At 38.7% G+C, this 24,669-nt stretch overlaps 1 protein-coding gene across 1 annotated transcript in view; it reads left to right on the top strand.

Annotated features, from left to right (window-relative positions):
• Positions 1-24,669, top strand: part of LOC139742804 (contactin-2-like) — a 116,596-nt gene that overhangs the window by 69,625 nt on the left and 22,302 nt on the right. The window contains exons 10-18 of the mRNA XM_071653321.1: positions 7,926-8,041; positions 10,645-10,920; positions 11,672-11,938; positions 12,598-12,795; positions 19,698-19,766; positions 21,444-21,567; positions 21,926-22,101; positions 22,664-22,798; positions 24,388-24,561. Of these exons, the coding sequence (XP_071509422.1) occupies positions 7,926-8,041; positions 10,645-10,920; positions 11,672-11,938; positions 12,598-12,795; positions 19,698-19,766; positions 21,444-21,567; positions 21,926-22,101; positions 22,664-22,798; positions 24,388-24,561 (1,535 nt within the window). The remainder of the gene's footprint in view (positions 1-7,925; positions 8,042-10,644; positions 10,921-11,671; positions 11,939-12,597; positions 12,796-19,697; positions 19,767-21,443; positions 21,568-21,925; positions 22,102-22,663; positions 22,799-24,387; positions 24,562-24,669) is intronic.

Below are 24,669 nucleotides of genomic sequence, written 5' to 3'. Positions count from 1 at the left end.
TGCTACTTACAAATCCAGTAAATATCATTGAAATCAAATTTATCTCATGCCACACTAATGATAATAATAACAATAGTATTAGTAACAGTGAGGTCCACGAGGGGTTTTAGCATGTCGCTGCGACATGCTAAAATTTTTGCGCGACATCCTTCAAAACTTGCGACATTCTAAGCGCCATGCCAATAAAACTGCGACATGCTAAAAGTAACTAACTCGCAAATGACTTACGAGAGTGCTCCTTGTTGAAAGGAGCAGCAGTTTACAAGCGCCAAAAGTTTATCCACAGTCACCGCACCGATCACAACACAACGCGGCTCAACAACAAGCTATCAGTACAACAGTCTCGCACAACACCACATCACACACTTGCTCACTATCTCCCTCACCTCCCTGCTCACATGTGTATGCTATGGGATTGCGCTCTGATTCGGGATCCACACACACAGCAATTTGTGTGAAGTAACACCTATGCAGCGGCACAGACAGCCGCCTGTATGCATGTGAGAGGGAGAGAGAGGACGGAAAGAGAGGGTCGGAGGCCGAGGGAGGCTGAGGAAGGCTGACACGTGCTCGCTTGTTGTCACGCTTGTTGTCGGGTTACGCAAAAACAAACGATATGAAATGCATGCCCCCCTTCGCCAAAGGTTGTATTTTATATATATATATTTTTTTTTTTTTTTGCTGCTTTGGTTTGTCTGTTCGTTTGTCTGCCTGTCTGTCTCTCTATTCGCAAAATAGGTCAAAAGTTGGGAACAGATTAGGATGAAATTTCAGGAACGGTTGGTTGGTAAAATGGCGCAAGGAACAGATGATTAAATTTTGGTAGTGAGAAGGATTTATGATACCACTGGAATTCAACGTCAGGATATCCAGGATTTTTTCTTAGACTTTGTTTCGTATATTTGAAAGGATTCGTATCAATTCTATAGGAAGCTTGCCATCGGCAATAGCAATTACGCAAAATTAGATGCGTTCAAAGCATTGCCGCAGAGAGAAAATTACCTCCATCTTTCGTTAAAAAAAAATCAAAAACAAAAACGAACGATGGAGTAAGCAAATGCAAATTGTTTAATCTTTTTTTTTTTTTTGGTAGATTCAGCGGGTTAGTTTTTCTCTAAAAAGCCATGCGTTCCATTTGAACCTTTAGTAATTTAGATTTTACTCGAGCGCCGAAGTTGAATTTATCCCAAGGATCTCGTCGCAATACCGAGTTTCCAATGTGTATTCATTTTCGCGTAGCTTTCGGTGCTGCAAAATTTTGCTAGGGCCTAAGTTTACTACTAAACTAATTTCTGTCGTTTCTCGCACCTCGTTTGGTACGATTTCTTCCCTTTTATATCACTTTATCCGTTCCCTTTATACTTTGAAGTAATTAAACGTAATTCCGTGTCTCGCACTGTTATTTTTGTAACGGCGATTTCTCCGCTTCGCTGCAATACTTTTTCGAATCGAAGCGACGGAGCTCGGAGTTTGATCCCAGCAGCCGCTTCGATGTGCTGTTTGTTGTATTTTCTAAATAAAAATGTTTGTGTTGTTGGGAGGTGTTGATACTTTGTATTTGTTATTTATTTTCCTAGGTATTTATCTCGAGGGATTAGGGCCTATGCGTGTTTCTTAATGTTGATAGGAAAAGGCTAAAATGATCTTGAGTGATGTCTGATGGTGATGATGATAACTATGCTGGTGACTGGTGTAAAAAGACGGATTCCTGTGAATGCTGAGCGTACGTGACGTTTGTTTATTTCCCTTTCCCTCTTACTCTTCTTTCCCCCTTACTCTCCTTTCCCCTCTCAAGAATGATAAAAAAAGAAATTACATACACCTCACAACAAAAAGAACCACGTGCTATAGCAACCTTCGTAAAGTTCAATCTAAATGTTCAATATCAGCAAAGAATAAGGGGAAAGCACGAATGACAATAAATAAAAGCGAAGAGATCGTGTATGCAGTCTCTTCGGCTAGAAGAAACTTGACACCCCACCCCTCTCCCTTGTGGAAATTTCCACAAAAGCAGGTGCCACACCCAGGTGCGTGCCAGACGAAAGAATGCGCGCACTGGAATAAACAGCGTGTAAATATCCTGGAAATATCCATCGAAGAACCAGCTCATTAGTTGAATTAAAGGAATCATTGCAAAGATATCATGATTCTATTTCTATAGCCTTTCTTTTGGCGCATAGTAGGAAACATCGAACAGTCGATTATAGTGTACTTGATCGAATATCTAATGTTCCCTGAACAATAAAAAAAGGATTGATTATTCAGTCAATTAAAAATGCAATCACAGAAATACATGAATTAAAGGTCTCGTATGACCAGACAAATTCACTACGAGTACAATTGTAGGTCCAGTGAGATGCAGTCATCACCTGGTTTAATACAACGTGTAATGACAATTAATTCCAGTTCACGCTCATCAAAACTGCTTATTACTTTTCAAAGTTTTGGCTATCAACATTCGTTCGTGGGTGTATTTTGTTTGTTTGTTTGTTTGTTTGTTTGTTTTGTGTGTTTTTCTCTCGTGAAAGGCGTAATGATTTCTTCGTATCGAACGTAAACTGCATGTTTACCGTAAACAAGCCATTCAGCTCAGCTCAGCTATGGCGCATTCGATCCATCGAACTTGCAGTAACCTCTTACAGGCAGGATCGAGCACATGGCGCATTCCTTTAAAGTGAAAACTAAGTTTCGGTAAGTGCTGGAGAACCCGTCTAGCACCATTTCATTTTGAACGTGAAGCCACGTGTTTGCATCGGCGCTTCCACACACAGCGCGGCATTTTGCGATCATCGTTATAGCAGAATTTCCGATTCCAGTCAGGGGAAAAGGAATTGGAATACTTCTGAAAATACTGATATTTAAAATCCAATAAAATAAAAAAGCCTGAAAACAACGCATGATTATGTTTAAATAGTAAACAATAATTGGAAACACAGAACAGAGTTTTGCATCCGCTCACACAGAAGCTCTCTTGAGAAGATGAAAGCATTCCCCGTCCCCTGCTAGATAGTGGAAGCTTCCATAATCAGCCCAGCAAGTTTTTGGAGGTACATACAGTTGTACTTGCACTTGTACACATTCATTGCGAGAAAGCAATCAATCAACGCTGAACATTGCGTAGTTTGGCATCTTTATCGTGCTGGTGACCAGCTCGATCCTTCGGCATGTGTCATAACGTTATGTTTAGAGCCTGTAGGCCTCATAAGTTGACAAGTTTAATTCAAAATAGCAAAAAAGAAAAAAAAAGGAGATTGAAAAAATATGAATTCTGGTGGGAAAATACGAATTTTGCAGCTGCTGAGTACTAATTTTTGCTTCCAAAGGTTGGCAGCTCTGTACTTTGGAAATCTAATTTCTCTCTGGAAAGGCTTATTGTGGATAGAATTATCTAGATCTGAGTTTTTGTTAAATGTCATTCAAGTTAACTAAACGTCTGTTTACCAGTAGGCTGCAAAAGTGCAGTTCTCACTTTTCTACACTCATCTCATCTACTTTGTGAGTACACAGTTATCTTGGCATTTCAATGTGAAACCAGGGAGGTGGCTCCTCCCTGGTGAAACTGAAAGTAAATAATATTAAAGACAGTCAGTGTGCTGTACTGTAGTACAAGTTCAAGATGTCCTTGTCATTTATCATAGCATCCCCATTGAGGAGTATATCTATTCAAGATATATTCAAAAGGTCTTATGAGTAAGGAGTAGGACGATATATTAACATTTCAAGAACAATTTAAAATCTTATGTCATAATCAAACAATTAAACATAATTTTTCAAATATTAATGATTTTTATCCTGGCATTGCAGAGTGATCATGGTGATCAAAGTGTTCAAAATAAGGCTAAGATAGCACCAGAGAGCATCTAGAACCCCAGAGCTTCCAGGGCCCTTAAGCGGGCCCTGGACCCCGGCCGCAAGGGACTTCGCGCTTCGCGCTCGTGATGTGCGCTTCGCACACATACTTTCATGCGCAATATCACTTTTTTCCCCCTGCAACATGCTAAAATTTCAAGTTGTGGACCACCCTGAGTAATCATGCTCATTTTAATGATTTTGATTAAAATTGTATTCATACTAATATTAATGGTGGCACAACATTTGCTCCGGTCTTATTTTCTCCAAGGACTTAGGGTTAGGATTAAGGTTGTGATAGGGTTGGAGGTTTAGTTTGGTGTGAGGATTAGGATTAGGGCTAGGATTATGTTTGTGGGTAGGTTTTATGTTTGGTTTAGTGAGCAGATATTTCATGGGAGCAATTGTTGCACGAGCGAATGTCACGGAACCGATATTAGTGCAATAACCATTTAACTACTGCCAATCAATGATGATAATATCTAAGACAATGATAATTATAATAATGATAAATTCTGGTAATAATAAAGTGATGATGATGCTGATGGTGACTGGTGTTATGATCTTCATAACCATACAACCGTAATAGTTCTTCTTTAAAGCAAAGACATTTGGAAAGATGGGGTCAGTGCTTATGAGTTGTTCTAAAGACTAAAGACAGCTTTTATAGCCATAATGTAGTACTGTCAAAAACTATACAGCATAGTGGAATGAACATATTTTAAACGTGTACTGATTACCCCAATATGACGATGTACTGTAAGTATGATGACAATGAATGCAATATGTCCTTTTGTTTTGTTGCATATCTGAGTAGTTGCGAATGTTACATTTTTTTAACATGGTGCATGTATGCGTGGTACTTGGTCTGTAAATGTATGTCTCAGACTTTAATATATGAGGCTTTAAAAGTCTGTCCTGGCGCTTCGCTGAAATCTGGAGACGTTAGGAAGTCTTAGTGGGCATTTCACCTACTTCCTGTTATTCATTGCATGTCAGATGAGTGAGGAATTTTATGCATCACCAATGTGTCCAGTGAGATATAGCTGGCATGAATGGGCATTTCTCTGTTTTCCTTTTCTGCGTCGTGGAAGCTTCAGATAGAGCTCATGGTTGAGAACATTTTTTTAGAAGCTGATTAATTAACCCGTTGAGGACGGTTTGATTTTGCCACAACACGCGTTTCCCATAGAGACCTGCCCGAGTACACTCAGAACTCGTCCTCAACGGGTTAACGGATCCCAGGCTTAATTGTAAGACAATAATCAGACATTAGGGGAAAAAAAGATGCATGCTAAATGTAGCACTATAGATGTAGAACTGTTGGTTTTTAGGATTATGATGAAAAACATGATTGAAGGAAACAATTGAGTATATGAATATAAGAACGACCCAAGTCCATGGAAGACCATTTCGAGTAAACTAAAAAAACCTTCATATCTTTTTTGTTTGTCCAATAATATTCTATTTAACTGTGATGGGAAGGCAACATTGTATATACAAACTAGAACATATATTATTATGACAATTAACATTAACATTAATTGTGGAGAGGCCATTTTGTGTGATGGACTTGGGTCGTTCTTTGATTCATATACATGATATTCTGCTATAGAGATGAGAGAAGGACGAGAGAGGGCGCTATGATATGAATGTAAGAATGACCCAAGTCCTTCATTCTTACATTCATATAAGATTTAACTCATTTATTTCAGGCACTTCTGGGGGTAATTAGGATTTATCATTTATACACAAGATGAGTCCATGCATAAGCTACAATTTCCCATGTCAAACTGAATTTGGCCAAAAATTGGACTTGGGTCGTTCTTATATTCATATACTCAATTCACTCGGCTCCAAGCAAAGCACTGTAAATTTCTGAATTGTGCATTACTAATGACCCAGCTGACCAGAGCATGACCCCAAGGCACCCACACTCCAGACTTTTAATAATGTGTCAAGTTATAGGTCATGAAATTGAAATAATGAATTTTAGTTGCTTGCCATTCAAACACACTGCATTCAAGAGGCAAATTATTGCAAGGGCTTCCATGAAAACCAAGATGGACGTCTGATTTTCACATTACAATGTGATAATCACTGATTTTGTGTGTGTGTGTGTGTTCACACACAAGGATTACAAGTTTTTGCAGTCCATTTCAAAAACTGATATAAAATGTGAAAACCATTATTTTTGGGTGTGTGTGTGTGTGCTGTGTGTGAACAGGCCTATACATGTGTACTCTCAATGGCAAATATTGCAGATCTAGTTGGTCTTTTTCTATCATGTGTCAAACTGGTGTCACAAGTCACGCATATTCTCCTCCACTCCACCTGCCAGCACATATCCCCCCCCCCCCCCCCCAATCGCCCTGGTCCCGTGTTCCTCCAATTATAAAGAATTTCCTGGTCAGACGCTCCAGTTGTGAGCAGGAATCACAGATTGTCCCCAAGACAATAACAGGCCATCCATGCTTTGTGTTGGCCAATTACCTTGAAAATTAAGTGCAGGTTTTTACTCCTTTGTGTGTAAAATATGGCTTTCTCCCACTCTGAAAGTTCTGTTCACTGGCAGGCCTCGATCACCAAGAAAAAGTGTTACTATACAGAAAACATAACAAACAAGAAAAATAAATTAAACAAAGACCTGAATGTATTTGAAGGGAAAATCCACTCACATGTTAAAGTTGACTGATTGACGGAATAAAGGCAAACAAACATGACGGTTGATGTTTGATTAATATCAAACTCACACACAAAAAAAAAATGATGGAATTTCAATTATTCTTTTGATTCCCATGAATAATGATATTGGTTTCAACCACCTTTCAATCATCTTAATTACAGTGATTTGTAGTGATGTCATCACAATTACATCAATGCTTTTTCAGTAACCAAAAATATTGTAGATATTGTATTTTCAATTGATGATTAATCATTGTCATGATCCCACTCTTCATAAACAGTCATGGGCTGAGTTATTACAACTCCATACTTTCTGGATTGCAAGGGTATAAAAATTTCTTCATATAATAATTATTAATTTCCTTTTTTTGTTTAAAGAAAGAAACTATGCATTATGTTATTTTTTTATAATGGAGACTCAGTCTTTGAATATCATTTTTTTTTAAGTTGGAAATAACATAAAGCAAAAAGAAGGGCAAATAATAGGAAAGAAAAAATGACCACTTAACACGACAAGGGTATCATGTAGTTTAACTCCTTATGTGTCATGGCCTCCAGGTAGTTTTCATTTCCAACCATATCTGGGATTTGTCTCATGAGTATAGGTCTTTTGTGGCTGAAATTGGCAACACTGTCATTGTTTTATTGTCTTTGTTTTGATTGTATCTTTGTCAAAGCGAAACTTCATGACTACGCTCCTTGTAGGGTACAACGTGTAGTCATGAAGACATATGTAGGGATGGGGGGGGGGGGGGAGGGGAGAAGTGCAGAACTTTTGAAAGCTGGCAGCAAATCACAGGATGTCCATAGCTTCATGGTTGATTACCCACGGAAGGAGAACACTCGTCTTCAATTAGTGCTCTTGTTGTGCTGTGTGTCACTTAGCTACTGACAACTTTTATTTGCCCTCCATGATAAATACAACAGATCTGGAGGGCTTTTGCGTAGAAACTTTTTTACATGATGTAATCTCTGAATTGCAAAGTGAATGATAATAGTACTGTTAGATAGATATTATATACAATGTATCACAGAGATCTGAGTGAAACACCAGTAAAAGAACATATTTTTATACTGTGAGCTTTCTCCCTAGACATTTGTCTATCGTCCAGGTCAGTATTTTAATTGTTTGCCAATATATGTGATAATATCAAGAAAAAGTAATAATTATTGGAATACTAAATTCTGCATCTGGTTCTAGCCAGACCAATTCACACCAGGAGGGTTATGTTTTCTTTCTGTAATTTCATTAGTTGTGGAGTGCTGTGGCATTTCTTGCATGCATTTCTGTCTTACTATTACAACCAATATTTACATTGATTTCTGTAATGTTTAGTGAAATCACTACCATTTCAAAGCCACATTGTGTTCTTACCTCTTCTACACACCAGTTCGAATGGGCTACTCCACATCAGGAGCGTTGTCGCCATCGATGAAGGGACCTACAGTTGTGAGGCGAGCAACTCCTATGGTACCGACACAGCATCCGCGTTCGTCAACGTACTGAGTGAGTCACCCATGAGCCATTGTTCTGATTTCTTTTTTCTCGTTGTGGTATGTGATGCTCTTGTTCGCGTGAATCGGAGGCAATCATGACTCCAAAACCATTCTCCCGTGTATCATCGGCGAATGAATCACTCACTTGTTATGAATCAAGCCAGTCATTAGCTGCTCATATAGTCTTCCAAGACTTTCTGAAGAGCACCTTCACCCTTCCCCATCTAATCTAATGTCATGAAGACGCGTACCCAACCAAAAATCTAATGAGGTGACATAATGGTTGGTACTTTGCAGCAGTTTTGTGCCATCACGATTAGATGTACATAATACTTTGGGTCGTTCTTTGGGTGCTGACTTTCATCACCAAAAAATAGAGTGGACTGGAGAATTAAAAAGTGAAAAGTCACACAAAACTTTGTATTAAAAGAAGAGAGAGAACGGAGAGCTCAGATATATGTGGATTCACCTTACCAATGTTACTGACCTTACTGATTTTGCCACATTTCTGGAATAATACAGATGTGATACTTAACCCATTCCGCACGGGAACCTGATGGCCTGTGTATTAAAGTCTATGGGCATTTCAGAATTCAGTATGGAATGGGTTAAATTCTTATACAGTTTGAATATGAAATGATCAATACTGTATAAGCTGTTATTTTCGCGAGGGTTCAATTTTCGCAATTTTCGTAAATCACAGTTGGATCGCGCATTTAACAACAGGCGAAAATGGCTCCATGCGCCCTGTTAACAGTGCATTAAGGTAAGCGTCGGCATCAATTCGCGAAAACAGCATCTCACGAAAATGTCTATGGCCTTGTCATTCGCGAAAATAACAGCGTATACAGTATCTGCCGGACTTCCCATAATGTGAAATAAACAAGCAAACATCATCTTTCTCACATACCTTCCTCCTCTCACTCCACCTATGAAAATCATGAATGAATAAAATTCTGGAATATCTACTCATACATTGTAAGTAAAAATTCTACTGATATCAAAAGAGAATATGATTTTGTGTGCATTTTGTTTTGTTTTGTGACACGTACTGCTTTTTTAAAAAAAAATTAACAGCTGGTGTAGTGTTATAAACGAAAATCCAATGTTGTGGCATACCTGCTGATCAAAAACACAAGGACTTTATGGACAGATGACAGATGACACATTGTCATGGAATGCACACCATGTAAAGAAAAAACAAACAAACACAGCACCAGCAAAGAATGGATTGTCAAATGTGTCTGAAGTATAATACCTGTCTGGTTAAACAGTTGTCTAATCAGCCTGGAAGACGGGATTAGGAATGTTATTGCAAATTTCACGAGAGCTGCACAATACCAAATCCCAGCCCTCATTTCCTCTAGCGTAGATTCTTTTTCCTGTTCTTTGTTTCTTTTTGTTTTGCCAAGAGAAGACAAGTGACAGAGCGGAAATAGTCCTCCTCTCCATACAGCTGACAAACTTCGTCTGCTTGTTGTTATGGCGTTGCTAATCTGCCGTCGTACCAGACTCATTCTTGGAGGAAATCTGAGATCAACCCTCCTATCCGCTTTCAGCCTGTTATTTCTACCTCAAAGCTTCTTTAAAAGAGAAAGAAAAGAAAAAGAGAATTGTCAAAAAAACAAAACAGATAAACACCAGATGGGATGGGGGATCAATATTTGATTCTTAGGAGGAGTAACTCTCACTTTGTAGGATGTTATTTTGATTAAAATCTGATGTTTTGATGACCTTATCAGGTTTACGGTTATTTAAATCTCTGCTAATACCAGACAAAGCAAAAATTGTGGACTATTTTAGATTGCCCATTTTCAATGTAGAATGTGTTTGTCTGATAAAGTAGTGCTGCATCTGCCGCAGACACTACACAGTGCAGTCTTTTTATAACAAACACATTTCTAATAGCAAAATTTCATTTCAACAAAGTACAAATTCAAGACCCAAAATTATCATAATCTGTACATCTTTCAATTTGTTCGGCTATAACAAGATCTTGATATGATGAGAGGAAACTGCTGGTCCCGAGGACTTCATTATAACGGGAGTCCTGTATAGGGATGTAATACTTTATCAATCTACATGTAGGTGTATATTTATAAGAGAGAGAGAGAGATGGATATCGAATAAACTCAATGAAAGATTGAGATATTCCTATTTCCTTACTGTCTGACTGCTTATAGGGTAATGCACCCCAAACAAAATGTTTTAAAGGATAATATTAAAGCAGCAGATCAAAGAAAATCTGAGTGAAATTTGCAAAAATTGAAGTAATAACCATTTGAATTTCCATCCTTTTCCATCACTGGTTAATGACCTATCAGTGATTATTCATTGTTGCTGTCCTTGCCAGGTGATAATGATCAATAGCTAGTACTGTAAAACAAGGAATGTTCGCATGCATTTTAATTTCGCGAATTTCGCAAGGCCAAGATTCACAAAATTAAAATGCATGTGAAAGTTCTTGTCTACACTATATGCATTGAACACCAGTGGCCAATTTGCGAAAGTTATCAACCTTTAACATCACAATGAATACATGAATATTCATGAGTTGTTTATGTATTTTGTTACATATGTGTCCATATCTTTGACAATACCTTCAACACACAGTCCCGCCCCAGATTACATCTGGACCTGGGGAGGTTACAGTGGCCGAGGGGTCCCAGACCACCATTCCCTGTGCGGTCATCGGTGACCCCGCCCCTAATGTCACCTGGTTTCGGGATGGGGCCGTGCTGGAGCTTGACCCATCGGACCCGTCCTTTGTGCTGACCAATCAGGGACTCTTCCTGACGGAGGCGCAGCTGGAGCATGCTGGGATGTACAGATGTCGCAGCGAGAACAGGGTTGGAATGGCGGAGTCAGAGGGAACTCTTACTGTGTGGAGTGAGTGTCTAAAACTAAGAAAATAAAGCAACGCTATTAAACATGATACAGTTTTCTCCAAGGGAGATAAATTTTACTCTATAAGCGTGAATTTTCATGTTAGTGATTTTTTTTTTGTTTTTGCGCTCAGTAGAGTACAATGAATTTCACATTTTTTATTCCATGGAATCAAAGAGACAAAATATTAATACATACATTGTATTACAAGAAAAAAAATTGTGTGCTTTTATTAAAGCACTAGTTTCATGCCACACCAAAAAAATTCTACACATGCGAAAATTTCCACTTTATGTAACTCCATAAAGGGGGAATATCACATTCGTAGTGACCATTTGGAAATCAGTGCCTTTTTGGTACTTTTTGATGTCAAACTTGACATTAAAAATGTTGCCATTTTTCATCACTGCCTCTTGCTCTCGCTCTTGTGTTACTCCACCGAAACGATGATGATTTACTCTATGATTTAGTGCAGTATGTACTGTATGTAAAGGCCTGAACATATTTATCAATTTATTCATTTATTTTGAAATTTTTACATTTTTTTTCACTTTATAGTGAATTGAATCATCCAGAGGGTTCAATCTGTCCCTTGGAAATCATGGATAGATTTGATGCTTTTCCGTAAATTGACTGTAATAGGACATATTGCTTGAAACGTCAATATTTTCACGCGATTCATTTTTTTATTGACCTATCACTCAATTTACATTTTATATTTTGGTTTTTGTTGTTTTTTATTTTTCTCTGACAGGCGTACCTGCCTTCGTGATGAGGCCTCAGAATAAGACGGTACAAGAGAACATGGTGGTCACCTTTAGCTGCAACGCAACGGGAATACCCGAGCCAACTCTCTCCTGGCTCTTCAATGGTGGCGCTCTACCATCATGGGGCTACGTGTCGGATGAGGGACGGATGCTGAGCATTGCCAAGGCCCTGCCCGAGATGATCGGAAAGTTCGCCTGCGTGGCGCAGAACGCCCAGGGTATCATTACAGCTGAAGCTTTTCTGGATGTCCTAGGTGAGTGGTGGTACTGTAATCTGAATGTGATTTTTCTGTTTAAATGCAATTGCAGATTTCCTTTTGATTTGTTAGAATTAATGCAATCTGAAAGTTTGATTATTAATGTACTTTTCCATCGATTTTTACAAGCTGATTTGGTATCTCATTACCTCAGCAAAGGAGGTTGTTTTTGCCGGCGTCGGTTTGTCTGTCTGTGTGTTGGCAAAATAGCTTTAAATGTTGAGAACGGATTTGGATCAAATTTACAGAAATAGTTGATAATATCACAAGGAAGAGATGATCAAATTTTGGTAGTGATTCAGGAATTTTTATGAATTTTTGCAAGGATTTTTTTTTGGCAAATTTGGGTCAACAAATGAGGGAGTTCAAGCTATGTGTGCATTGTATCTGAGGATTGCATACACACACTGAGCACGCACTCATGGTGCAGAGCAGGCAAAAGCTCATGAGGTTTGTGAACAAGACTTCTTTGATTATTTGTGGGAAATGAGGCAATTCTCAGCGCATTTGAATGGGTGGAAATGAGCTGCTTGGCAGAGAGGTCTGCGCTCTCTAAGTGCTTTTCTAGTATCTGTGCATGTATGTTACCCAGCCAGATAACATTTTTTGCACGCACTAGTTATATCATCATCTTCCCATCTATTGTACCCACACAGTGGAGCCGGTGGTAGACCCCCTGCAGAATATGACGCTCCTCGCGAACCGCCCCCTGTCCATCCCCTGCTCCGCCTCCGGGTCCCCGAGCCCCACGTTCACCTGGCTGAAAGGTCAAGATGTCCTGTCAACCGGTGGGAGGGTCACAGTGACGGTGGACGGTCTGCTGACCATCGACTCATTGGGCAATGCGGACGAAGGTGAGAACACAGAACATAATCACCACTTGTTCCGTATGAGGTTTTCGTGAAGTAGAACTGACAGCCTTTTTCTCGTCATGAAAATTTTGCGAATTGCCACTGGCATTGAATGCCAGTGGCATATAGTGTAGAAAAGAATTTTAGCGTGCATCTTAATTTTGCAAATCTTTGCTCTCACAAGGTTCTTGAAATTCAAATGCATGCAAACATTCCTCCTTTTACAGTAGTGTACTTTTCAACAAGATCTTTGGAGAATAACCTGAATGAACATCAAAGAAGTACAAAATATGTTTAAAGTCATTAATGGTCTTTATATATTAAGGTGAATTAAGCTGAGACAAAGTTGCACATTCTTGGCAATTAGAATTAGAATTCAAGGATCTATCAGCCACTTACAGTAGCACTTTGCATGCCAGCTGATTCTTGTGAGCCTTGAGGGTTTCAAAGCACTTGTGGAATCAAATCGTTGAATTTTTCTTCACGCTTGAACCCTTCGATGCACACTGACTTTGATTTTCAGTATTAATTTATCACATTTATACACTGTATTCATTTCTTTTTGTATTTTTGTATTTGTATTTTTGTATTATTTTGGACTAAATATTGATTTTCCGGTAAACTGTGCACTTAGAAACATCCATATTAAGCACCTTATAAATATATTGTATTATTATTATTATTATTAATAGCTGAGTAAAACTCTCCATAGAGATTGTTTGTGTGTGTTGTGGATATACCTGTATTAAGGAATATCTCTACCTCCTTAGTATAATTGTGACCGATGTTGAATGCTTGTTCAGGCTTTCTGTGCGTATCTGTGCTTTACAGTGGATAGGAGCTGCATAAGCCCTTGGAAAAAAAAACAGAGCAGAAAAACAAAATTACAAAAAGAGTGTCAAAGTTAATACATCTATATACGGCATTATAATCTAGAAAAGCATTTGTGAACAAAACCATAAATGGCAAATTTGCACCGTGTGTCATTGATTTTGTTTACCTATTACACACAGAACATTGTTGATTTATGAAGTAGTCCTTCTCTGCTGGCACTGAGGTCTATCCAAGCTATCATCACTTTACATATCTCTGCTGGAGGAGAATATGTATATTGCCTTCATTAATCACTCTTTGCACCCTTAAAATATTCCCCTCACATTGCCCCATAATACTTATTCTAAAGATACTTTACATTCACAGCACATGATGTCAGATTGTGTTGATAGTGAGATTTTCATCACACCCAAACATGTGATATTTTCGAGCCAGAAATATTCCCACTGACATGTTTCAGAATTTGAGTCAACTGATTTTCATAGTGATGTCAGCATGTGGGAAGTATAGTGCTCATATTTCCATCGTTTTCTGCGTTCACACCCATTGGAAGGAAGTCCTTGTTGGTATATCTTGTCACCTGTCTTTATGCTTTATTACTTTATTGCAATTTCCGAGAGCCTGTGGATATCATTTCTGTGAACTCCTGATAACTCATACTCCAGGATTTGATTCTTGGATATCTTTGCCCGAAAGTTGGCACATGATTCCACATTTAAGGACTAACACACACACAGACACACGCACATGTTTTAGAAAACATACAAAATGCATAAAGTCACACACCCTGTTGTCTTTTCCTATGTGATTTCAAGTAATTATGCACCTCAAGGAACTCTCCCCCCTCTATAGAGTTAAGGGCTTGGGCTGTGGTACATGATATTTCTTTACAGGAAGACAAGGATTGGAGGCAATCAGGGGTGACCCGTCTGAAATATGATCCTCCAGATATGTTGTCGGGAGTAATGGAGACATAAACAGGATTATTTTCGCGGGGCGTTTCTTTCATTGGCCTTCCGAGGGACCGAGGTGACGACGCTTTGACGCTCTTAGACCGTGGAATAAAGGTGTTGATGTCTCCTGTATCCATTCCAACCAATTTATTTGGATACTATATTTTGTTTCTTCTCAATTCTTATTTTCTTTTTTTTTTTGCTTCTTTTTTTTTTTTTTTGGTAGAAGTACACCAGAACCTTTCTGTATTTCACATTTGATAATGGTAATTACAATAATAATAATAATAATGATAATAATAATAATAATAATAATGATAATAATAATAATGATAATAATTACAACAACAACAACAACAATGAAAATTGCAGCTATTTGTACAGTGCACAGGTCCACCTTTTGGTGCTCATGGTGCTTCAAAAATAATATGAAATCCATACCAATATGCATGAACAACAAGTTGCCTGTTTGGACCCACTTAAAATACATTTATCTTTTTTGATTGGCATCATGAGGATAAGGCAATCATGTGAAATTGCAGAATAATAGATGCAGTGACATGCGTATCCCACGCAGACACAAGCAGTACGTAGTGAGCGTAGTGTGAGCGTTTACTAGTGCCTCTTTGGCCTTATCAAATGCTACAGTGTATGCGAAGTTTATCAGTGATAAGTATCTGAAGTATTTTCATCAGCACCATCATCTTTCATCAACTATTATTATTTTTTTTTGTTCATAGTCTTACTCATGTTGGCTGACAGGTGGCTCGTTAAAATAGGGAGTCTTGCAGCGGTGCACTCTGCTGCAGTGTAAGAGCTCCACTGCCCAGGGATTGCGTGATGTTTGTCAGAATGTTACAAACATAGTTGGAAGGGGAAGGAAAGAGTGTGAAACGTTGTTGTTTTTTTTCGTTGTCGTTGTTTTTGAAAGGCTGGTACAATGTATGTATGATCTGAAGGGAGGGATGTTGCCAATTTAGGAATCAGTTAAAGATATTGCCATCTCCTTTCATTAGTGAGGAGAGAGGTTGTGCGGTCACATGGAGTTTAAGACTCCATCTGAGGTGTGGCATACTCATGCCTGTCCCGAGCTGCCGTCTCGTGGTCTAAATGTTCCATGGCGGCTGTTGGGTCTCACAACACATTGATGGTTGGTATCAGTGACATCTTCGTCAGTGGGTGCCTGTCATTTCGCACTTGTTGCCCAAACCTAATACGAAATTGTGCGTGCCGGACTTAATTAAAGTAGGCAGTATCCAAGTGATGTATCTGTTTTTGCTGTGGAACAGGTCTCACTGTAAACGTGACCCCGGGTCACAGAGCCCACAGAATGTGACACGGGTTGTTTATTAGTGAATTGAAAAATGTGTGTTTTAGGTGTTTTCTGACAAAGTCACCTTTAAACAGAGCAACTCTTCATAGCCTCTTATCTCAAAAGCAGTATTCCTGTGTGTTTGATTTTCTATGATTATATCTGCTGGGGTGGAAACATCGAATTTTTAAGACTATAATTATTTTTGAGGCTGAGAAGCTCCTCTTTCAGCATCTGACCTTAACATACACATCTTTGTTTTTTTTATGCCTTTGCCACAAAGTGGTGCCGGAGGCATTATATCTTTTATTGTCTTATTGAAAGTATACACCCAATCAAGATTTTCTATGGGACCATGAAAGTCCACCACTGAAGTATTTACTTTCATTGGTTATGCATGGTGTACGTTATACAGGGCTTGACACTTATGGTGGCTTGATGGCTCGGGGCCACTAAAAATTGATATCTGGCCACCAATTTTCCAAAAAGGCTATCTTTTGGTGGCCGATTGGGCACCAGGAATTCAAAATTGATTGATTTTTTTTTTCTGTTTCTTTTGGGCCATGGCATTTCTTTTTTCATGCTACCAAAATTTCAGATTTAAAAATTTCAGTGGCCCAGAGGGGTCACCAGGGAACAATTTAATGTCGAGTCTTCAATCATATCAGACATGGACTTTGAAATAGTGTCACCAGATGATGAACGTTCCTGTAAATTGTTCTTTAAGAAGAGAGAATTTCTGTGTGTAATGGTTTTTTGTTGTTTTTCTTGTCTGTATAAAAACAGATTTACAAGTACAGTGTACATGTATGTCGTTCAATGTAAAAACATCTAACATCTAACTTTACATTTCTATCATGTTAGGTTCTTAGGTTATTACATATAGTTGTTATTTTCTATCATTTTAGTTTGAATAACATATTTCTTATTGTCATGATTCCAAGCTGAACTGGGCACAGAGAGAATTGTTGTCCTTTTTGACATGCAGAACACACAGCTTCCTTGAGCACAATACATGCATGCCCCTTTAACCCCGTCCGGACCACGAAATCAAAACACCATTGCTGCTCCCATGCGCTGCAGTTTGCTGGCGGTAATGACAGGCTTAACGAGCAACGGCACACAAACGTCTATACTTCCTGTGAGTTACATGACTTGGGCCTTATCTCTCACCCCCATCATGTGCGCTGAATGAAGTCAACCTCAATCAAGAGTGGAATCCCCCGCAGAAAAGTTTTGCCCTCTTTTTACCCTTTTTGTCTTTTGGGTCCCCCTCTCCGGAGGAAGTGTTGGAAGCTGATCAAAATCTGAGGGAAGTGAAAGTAAGATACCAAGCAAGATAGAGGGGGAGTAAAAAAGACATGGAAATTAGGAGGGGGGGGGGGGGAATTACAAAGAAGAAATTTAAGAGGAATCAATTCTTGAGGGTGGGAGGGACATAGAGATTGAGACAATGCAAGTGGGCTTGAGATGGCAAATAGCAGAATTTTGCAAGAAAGAGTGGATTTCTACAGGGTACAGCAAATCAACCAGAACAAAACAAAACAACAAACAACAACAACAACAACAACAACAACAACCTCAACCTCAACCTCACAGTGTAAAAGGGTACTAGAAGAAATCAATCAATCTTCTTGCCTTCAGATTCCGGTATTTTTGGGTTGACTTTTGCGCAATCTGCAAGACCCCATTAATGATAATAGTGGCTACTTGTATAGCTCACAGGTCCACCTTTGGGTGCTCATGACACTTGTACTCCTATTGCCTATATTCCCTTTTATAAAATGTGCACTGATGCTAGTAGTTTATCAAACTGTCATAAACCCATGACATTTCACTCAGTAGTAACACTGGGTGTCAGAAAAGCAGCAGGTGTCAAAGTTGTGTTTCAAACTGCTATCAATTCAAGAGAGATAAAAATGACGATATTTTTCTGATGTGAATTTTTGGTAATTTTTTTTTCTCAAATCCTTTAGTGTAATCTGTCAGGTAAATTCAAAGAGGTGAGCATAAATCCACTGATGTACAATGTATGTATAATGTTTCTACCCCATGAACTACAGTTCAAATTTAAAAGTATGTAAGAGTTTGCCAAAGCAAATTCAAGAGATTAGAAAGGAAAGTTACGATCATAATATTGTCATTCAACATTTGATTCAAATGAGACTGTTGCTACCTGTTATAATAACACCAAAACTGAGGAGAGTTTAACTTTTAGGATTGGGAAGGGGTAGAACTGAAAGAATGAAGGAAAAAAAAGAGAAGTGAGCAGATGAGGAAATGTCCAAAAAAAATGGATCTTTTCCTCGTTCTGTGAAAATGAGGCCTCTGAGACTGGGGTCACAGTGAAAAGGTTAAAAACAAATTAAAACAACTTCAAACAAGCCTGAAATAGAACCAGTGAGAATGAGCTGATGCATGGCTGGAATCAGAGGTTAATGCTGGTCATTTTTTTTCTTCTTCTTCTTCTCTTCTCTCCCCCCCCCCCTTTTTTTTATATTTAGTGTGTCAATGCAAATAAGAGCCTTTCAGAGGGCCATGGGAAAGGTTTGAAAAAGGAAAGAAAAAACGCCCCACGTATTGAGCTCTCCAGCGAATGCGATCCGTCAACAGGTTGCCCGTAGCGATTAGGTGTTGCCAGCCTCCCAACGACTTATAGCACAAACAAGGCTATCAGGGAGGAAAGGCAGATTCTGGCGTTAATTGGGTTGTGCTGATCAGGGGCAAATTGTCTGTGAAGAGCCTGGATGTTGCGTTGCTTTTTCTTCTTCTTCTTCTTCATCTTCTCTCTCTTTCCCTCTTACTCTCTCTCTCTCTCTCTCTCCCTCTCTCCAGGGGTTGTAATGAAGTGTGAATTTTGAGGGCTCAAGCACTTTCCTTTTTCCGCCAACCGTGACTAGAGGCCTGTTGCTTTTTTTTTTCTCCTTTTTTTTTCTGCAAGTAGGGCAATGCTCCTCAGTATAATCTTTGAAAGTTTGTTCACATCGCAACCATGACCAAATAATCGTGTCATCGTGGAGTCAAAATCTGACACTATCATTATTAGCAAATTTAATCCTGGCTTTCTTCTATTCTGTGAGTCTACTAGTTTAATGCTAAGGTTCGAGAATATGTTTTGGATTGGAATATAAATCATGGAAAGTTTAAATTTCAGATATCTAACATTATTTTGTACAAGCCATCAAATCATAAACTGACTCACTGTGGAACAGAGAGTCACTTAGTTTGCTTCTGGTTGCACAAAATGTGCAAAAATTTCCACTTTTACAATATGAGTTTCTCTGGAGGTGAATATTTCAATTTCTTATTGACTACATATACATCTAATTTTGTATTTCAAATTTTGCTGTGACCATTGAACAAAATACCTTTGGGCATTAACTTGAAATTTTTCACATGCAGAATGTGTGATACTATATAAATATAATGTAGGAGCATTCGTATCTACATCTGTGTTTAATAGTATGTGATTTTCATAGTCATACATATCAGGGAGATATCCAGAGATCTAAAGAGTATAGTATGCTTGTATGTTGTCTGAACTGAAATCATTCTCTATTAATCAATGTAACAAATGTTTATTTAGTTTTGATTCATGGAGGATGTATATTATTCAACTTTTCTACATTTTGAGGAAACCTTGACATATTTGACATTAATGCAATGTGTAAACAGATGTGTTTGTGTGTATGTGTGTGTGTGTGTGATGTTTGGGTGATTAATCATTTTCACTGTGACATGCTGTATATGGACACTTTCCCATGTATTTATTCTGTATTTATTTTGTGTGTGTATCTACATAATAGGATGGTACAGCTGTGTGGCACACAATGATGTGGGGAATGCCCGTGAATCATTCTACCTCACAGTAATAGGTAAGTTATCTTGGCGATACAAAATATTAACTTCCACTGTCTCGAAAGCTGTATCATGGTTTAAAGGCCCAGTAATATGAGGCTACTATGGGGTGGGAAGGCTGGCCCGGCTTAAAGGTGCTTACTTGTAGTCCCGGTAGTGTAGAGGGCGCTGTTGATGATACTGCTGATCACCGTTAGCATTGATACGAAGATAACCGAAGTTGAGCTGTCATCAAGAGTAAAGTGCGTAGGTGTTGCTAAGTAACGTTGCCTTCGTTGTCTACTCTGCGCATCGCGCAGTCTGAAGTAATGCCAGGGTGCGTGCATATGTGCTTGTTATTATGACATCACAAAAGAAGTTTGCTAAAGCTGTCATCCCCCTCAGCCGAATCATGAGCCGAACTGTGATCCGACCACTGACTATACAGTGAATCGGACTTTTTCGGACTCGGGGGAAGTGGGCCACAGCGTAAGCGCTAAAGAGGAGTTAGATAGCATAGGTCTCTATGGGAAACTTGCGCCGTGCGCCCGCGTACGCATTTGACTAAAACACTGGGACCATGCACCTTTAAATATATTTGAGAATCCTTGTAACAAATTATATAGAGCTTTATCACTGACCTGTATGTACGTACACACAGCTGAAGAATAGTGGTATACGTAGGTGTCGACTGCTACCAATGAGCTATAGAAGCTAGTCAATGCACATATTCTTTGACGGGCACTATTAGTGATTTTCGAACGTACCCCTGTCGGCAGTAAGTGAAGATTGATTCAGTCAATCGAACCACCCACGAATTTCCACACGATTGGGTCTTAAAGTTTGTGCTGATATCTGAAAAATAAAAGAGTGAAAAGAATCAAATTTTGGTGGGTGAAGGGATTGACTTTTCTAACGACATCGTAAAAGAGCAAATTAGGAAAGCAATGAATGACAACCACGCAGGAAGTTGTACATCAGTTTGCCAATCTACCCTCCAATAAAGATATTAAACTCAATGAATTTTAATGACCTCATGATTTAATATGTTAGTCTTGAGCCATCAAGTTTATGTGACATTAAAAGTCTCTGTCGCCTTGATTTGTTGGAGTCAATCTAACAGGGTGAAACACCTGTCGAGCACAGTTTGTCTGCATTGGAATGGTTTGTAGTGACCATTTCAATGATAGTTACTGTGATGATAAATGGGGAAAATAAAAAAATGTGGGAAAGAAGTAGACAAATGATAAAATATGATGAGATGACAGTCTGCTAAGATGACAGGAAGAAATTGCATCATCCAGCCGCCCTCTCCTTCCCCCAAAAAGTTTCTTTTTGATGGAATTCAAATCAGAGCAATGTGGGATGGGATCCAAGTAATAGACACATGTACTCTCATTTCAGCTTGATGTGGTGTATGTGCTGCAGAGAAGGTGGTAAATTATATCACAAATTTCATGTCATGGACGAAGTGTAGAATACTTGTCAGTGCATGTATTACATCTGTACTGTATTTCCAAGCGAGGGGGGGGGGGGGAGTTACCATAAGTTGCAGTGTCACTACAACTCTGCATTATAGCGTGGTTTGAAGCATGCATTCCTTTTGATCTTATTTCAAATATTGATTGTGTCGATTGTGTAAGAACTGATATGCCATTGAATGTACAAATCTTGTGTGATGATCAAGAGCTCAATTGATGATCTCATTTGCATAGATGTACCTGGACAGCCAGTCATCCTGACAGCATCACCGGTGTCAGCCACATCAGTGTATCTCGTGTGGACTGTCGGAGGAGACGCCGGCGACACGACGCACTTCCAGATCCAGTACAAGCTGAGGTGGGACAATATGATTTCAACAGAAATGTGTTTATAATCCTGCTTTGTTCATGTATGTATGCATAATATATTAACACATTTCTCTCTGCAAAACATATCATCACCTATTAACAATCTACATACCTACAGGTGTATGTGTATTCATGTTCATATCTCTCTTTTCTGTCTGTTCATCCATGCATTCATCCATCTGCATATATACCAATCTATCTATTGACATATTCATTGATTGATATACATATCTGCATTTACTGTGCACTGGACATGTCTTTGTTTTCAGATTGTACAGTAGACTTCCTTGTAATATATTTCTACTCCTTTTTTTAATGTGTTTGTTGTCATGGCCTTTTATTTCCAGCTCATCGCAAACATGGCTGACATATGTTGACAATTTAGAAGTGATGCCTGGTAACCAAACCTACACCCTGCACAGTCTGCAGGAGAACAGAGAGTATCACATCAGGGTGCTGGCAAAGAATGTGATTGGTCAAACCCCCAGCACCATGGAGATTGTGACCACGCCCGCTGTCACTGGTAAGACTTTGAGATCAAACTGCAAGTCATCCTAGGATTATCAATTTTACCAAGTTTGTAGCCATACGAGAGTTATATGACAATAAATTTTCATTTCATGCCATTCACACTTCAGTTTTCACTTTAAAAATATATGTGATATGTTCAATATTATTGGTGATTAAAAAAAGGTAGTTGTCTGTGAGTCTTTTCTTGGCTTGCATGAAGTTGTACTATGCTTTCACGGGGATATACACACTCTTGTTTACATAACACATTATCTTTTGTCCTTTTTAAGTGTCATTCAAGCTGTCTGTAACTTTTGACTTCTTGTCTTATTGTTGATACATTATCATCACAATTTTTGTCATTATTGTCACAAGTAGTAGTACAGTCGTATTTGTAGTATTTTGGTTTTGTTTTGACATTGTTACAATTTTGTTATACAGTGTAATTACCATCACATAAAATTGTCACATATCATTACATTTGTTTGGGTGGTTATAAGTAGCAGCAGCGATAGCAGTTACTGTAGTAGTATTCACTAGCTTGTGATCTTTCTCCTTGGTTGTGCTTTTCAAAGGTCCATCTGCTCCAAGGAATTTCCGTGTGACATCGTTCAATGCCACAGCAGTAGGGTTGAGCTGGGAGATCTCTGTGGACAGGAACGGTCCAATCGACACGTACCTCGTAGAGTACACCAAGCTCAACACAAACGGTTAGTAACCTTTCTGCCATGTGTTTCATTTTCCTCCGCCTTGGGATACATTTAATGTCATGTTACATTGCTGTATATTATAACTTGCAGTAGAAGATTTGGTCAAAATGATTGTTCCTAGTACAAAGGGACTGAACAGTGTACAAGTTTATTTGTTATCACTGCGTAGATATAGATTTCTGCAATGATTTTGCAACATTTATGGTAAGTTTTAGATTTGTCTATGTGTCAATCACTCTATTCATCTACCTACCACATGCTTGTCTGTTGCTAAGTCTACCAATCAAGCTCCCAGGCTATCCTCTTGCTTATTTATCTACTGATTCTACTGATCTATCAATGTGCAATTGTATCTGTCTGTCTACCTATCTATCTATCTGTATGATCTATCTATATATGAAGAGTTTGTTTGCAAAAACCATAAGTCCATATTTGTCAAATGGAGATATTTGCGATTAAAGGTCGAGAAAAATAAAGAGAATAATAAGAAAATTTTTGCTTCTTTTGACCATAACTTCAAAATTATACCTTCATATGTAGTGACCAATATATCATTTGAAAGATATTATTTTGTACTTTATGACAGAGACCGTACTTCAAAATCTTCAAAAATGGACTTATCGGTTTTTGCAAACAAACTCTTCATATCTATCTATCTACCTATCTATCTATGATCTACGTACCGGTATCTGTCTATCTGTCTATCTGTCTATCTATCTATCTATTTATCTATCTATCTATCTATCTATCTATCTATCTATCTATCTATCTATCTATCTATCTATCTATCTACAGTATCTACACTGTATCTACAGTGTATGATCTGTTTATCTATGATCTAGCTATCTATCTTTTTTAATTATCCATATTTCTATCCATCTATCAATCTATCTATCTACAGCATCTACACTGTATCTATGATCTATCTATCTATCTTTCTATCTATTCATCATTCTTTTTGTCTATCCATGTGCAAATTTGTATGTGTGTATCTATCTGTCTGTCCATCCATACATTCATCTAGCCGATGCTTATTTAGAAATGCCATGTATTCGTTGGAAACAAATGTTAAATCTGATTGTGTCAGTCAGCCAACATGTCGTTCTCGTGCCCTTGTTTCGTGCCCTCGGGATACAACAGGCGTCAAGTTTGACAGATATGTCAGTGTTGCTCTTTACAGTATACAGAGTGATTGTGCAGCCCAGGAGTTTCCTCGCCACAAATCGACAAACAGACAGCATTCAATATTCTCTGTGTCGTAAGATGGCACCATGGGGGTCGGCATAAAACTTTACCCTAGGGTCACACTGCAGCATTTAAATGATTGATTACACTTCCACAACATTTTACCTCAGCGTTTATTCTCCCCCGGGATAAGAGACTTGCTATGACATTGACTGAACCTATTTTGCCATCAAAGCTGCTACTATGCCAACCAGACAAATCCTGCTAGCTGAGTTGGCATTGCTCTGTAATTCATTCTTGAAAGCCAGAACTTTTGAAATGTTCCTCAGCATATATTAATCATTCAGTGTGATGTTTAGTGGGTGAATGATGGTTTACATTTTGCATTGTTTGTCGTATTTCAGATTACAGAATGCAGCACATTCCGGGCAGCGGTCAAGCTACAGTGAACACCGCAGTGGGCGGACTGCGGCCAAATACCGTCTACATGCTGCGGGTGTGTGCCGCCACCTTGCACAACGGGGAGAGACAGTGGGGGAACTGCACAGACTACGTGGAGCAGAAGACTCAAACGGCTGGTAAATTAAGTCTTGTCTGAAATATCATAGAGATATTGATATTGACGATACTGAAGTGGACATGTTAAAAGATTCTTTAACTCTCTCAGTGCCAGGGACTTTTGACAA

This window comes from Diadema antillarum, unplaced genomic scaffold (assembly GCF_040938485.1).
Source record: "Diadema antillarum isolate AM-2024a unplaced genomic scaffold, OU_Dant_1.0 scf00000033, whole genome shotgun sequence".
NCBI lineage: Eukaryota > Metazoa > Echinodermata > Echinoidea > Diadematoida > Diadematidae > Diadema > Diadema antillarum.
Note: the sequence above shows the minus strand (reverse complement) of the source record. Positions and strands in the feature narration are given on the sequence as shown.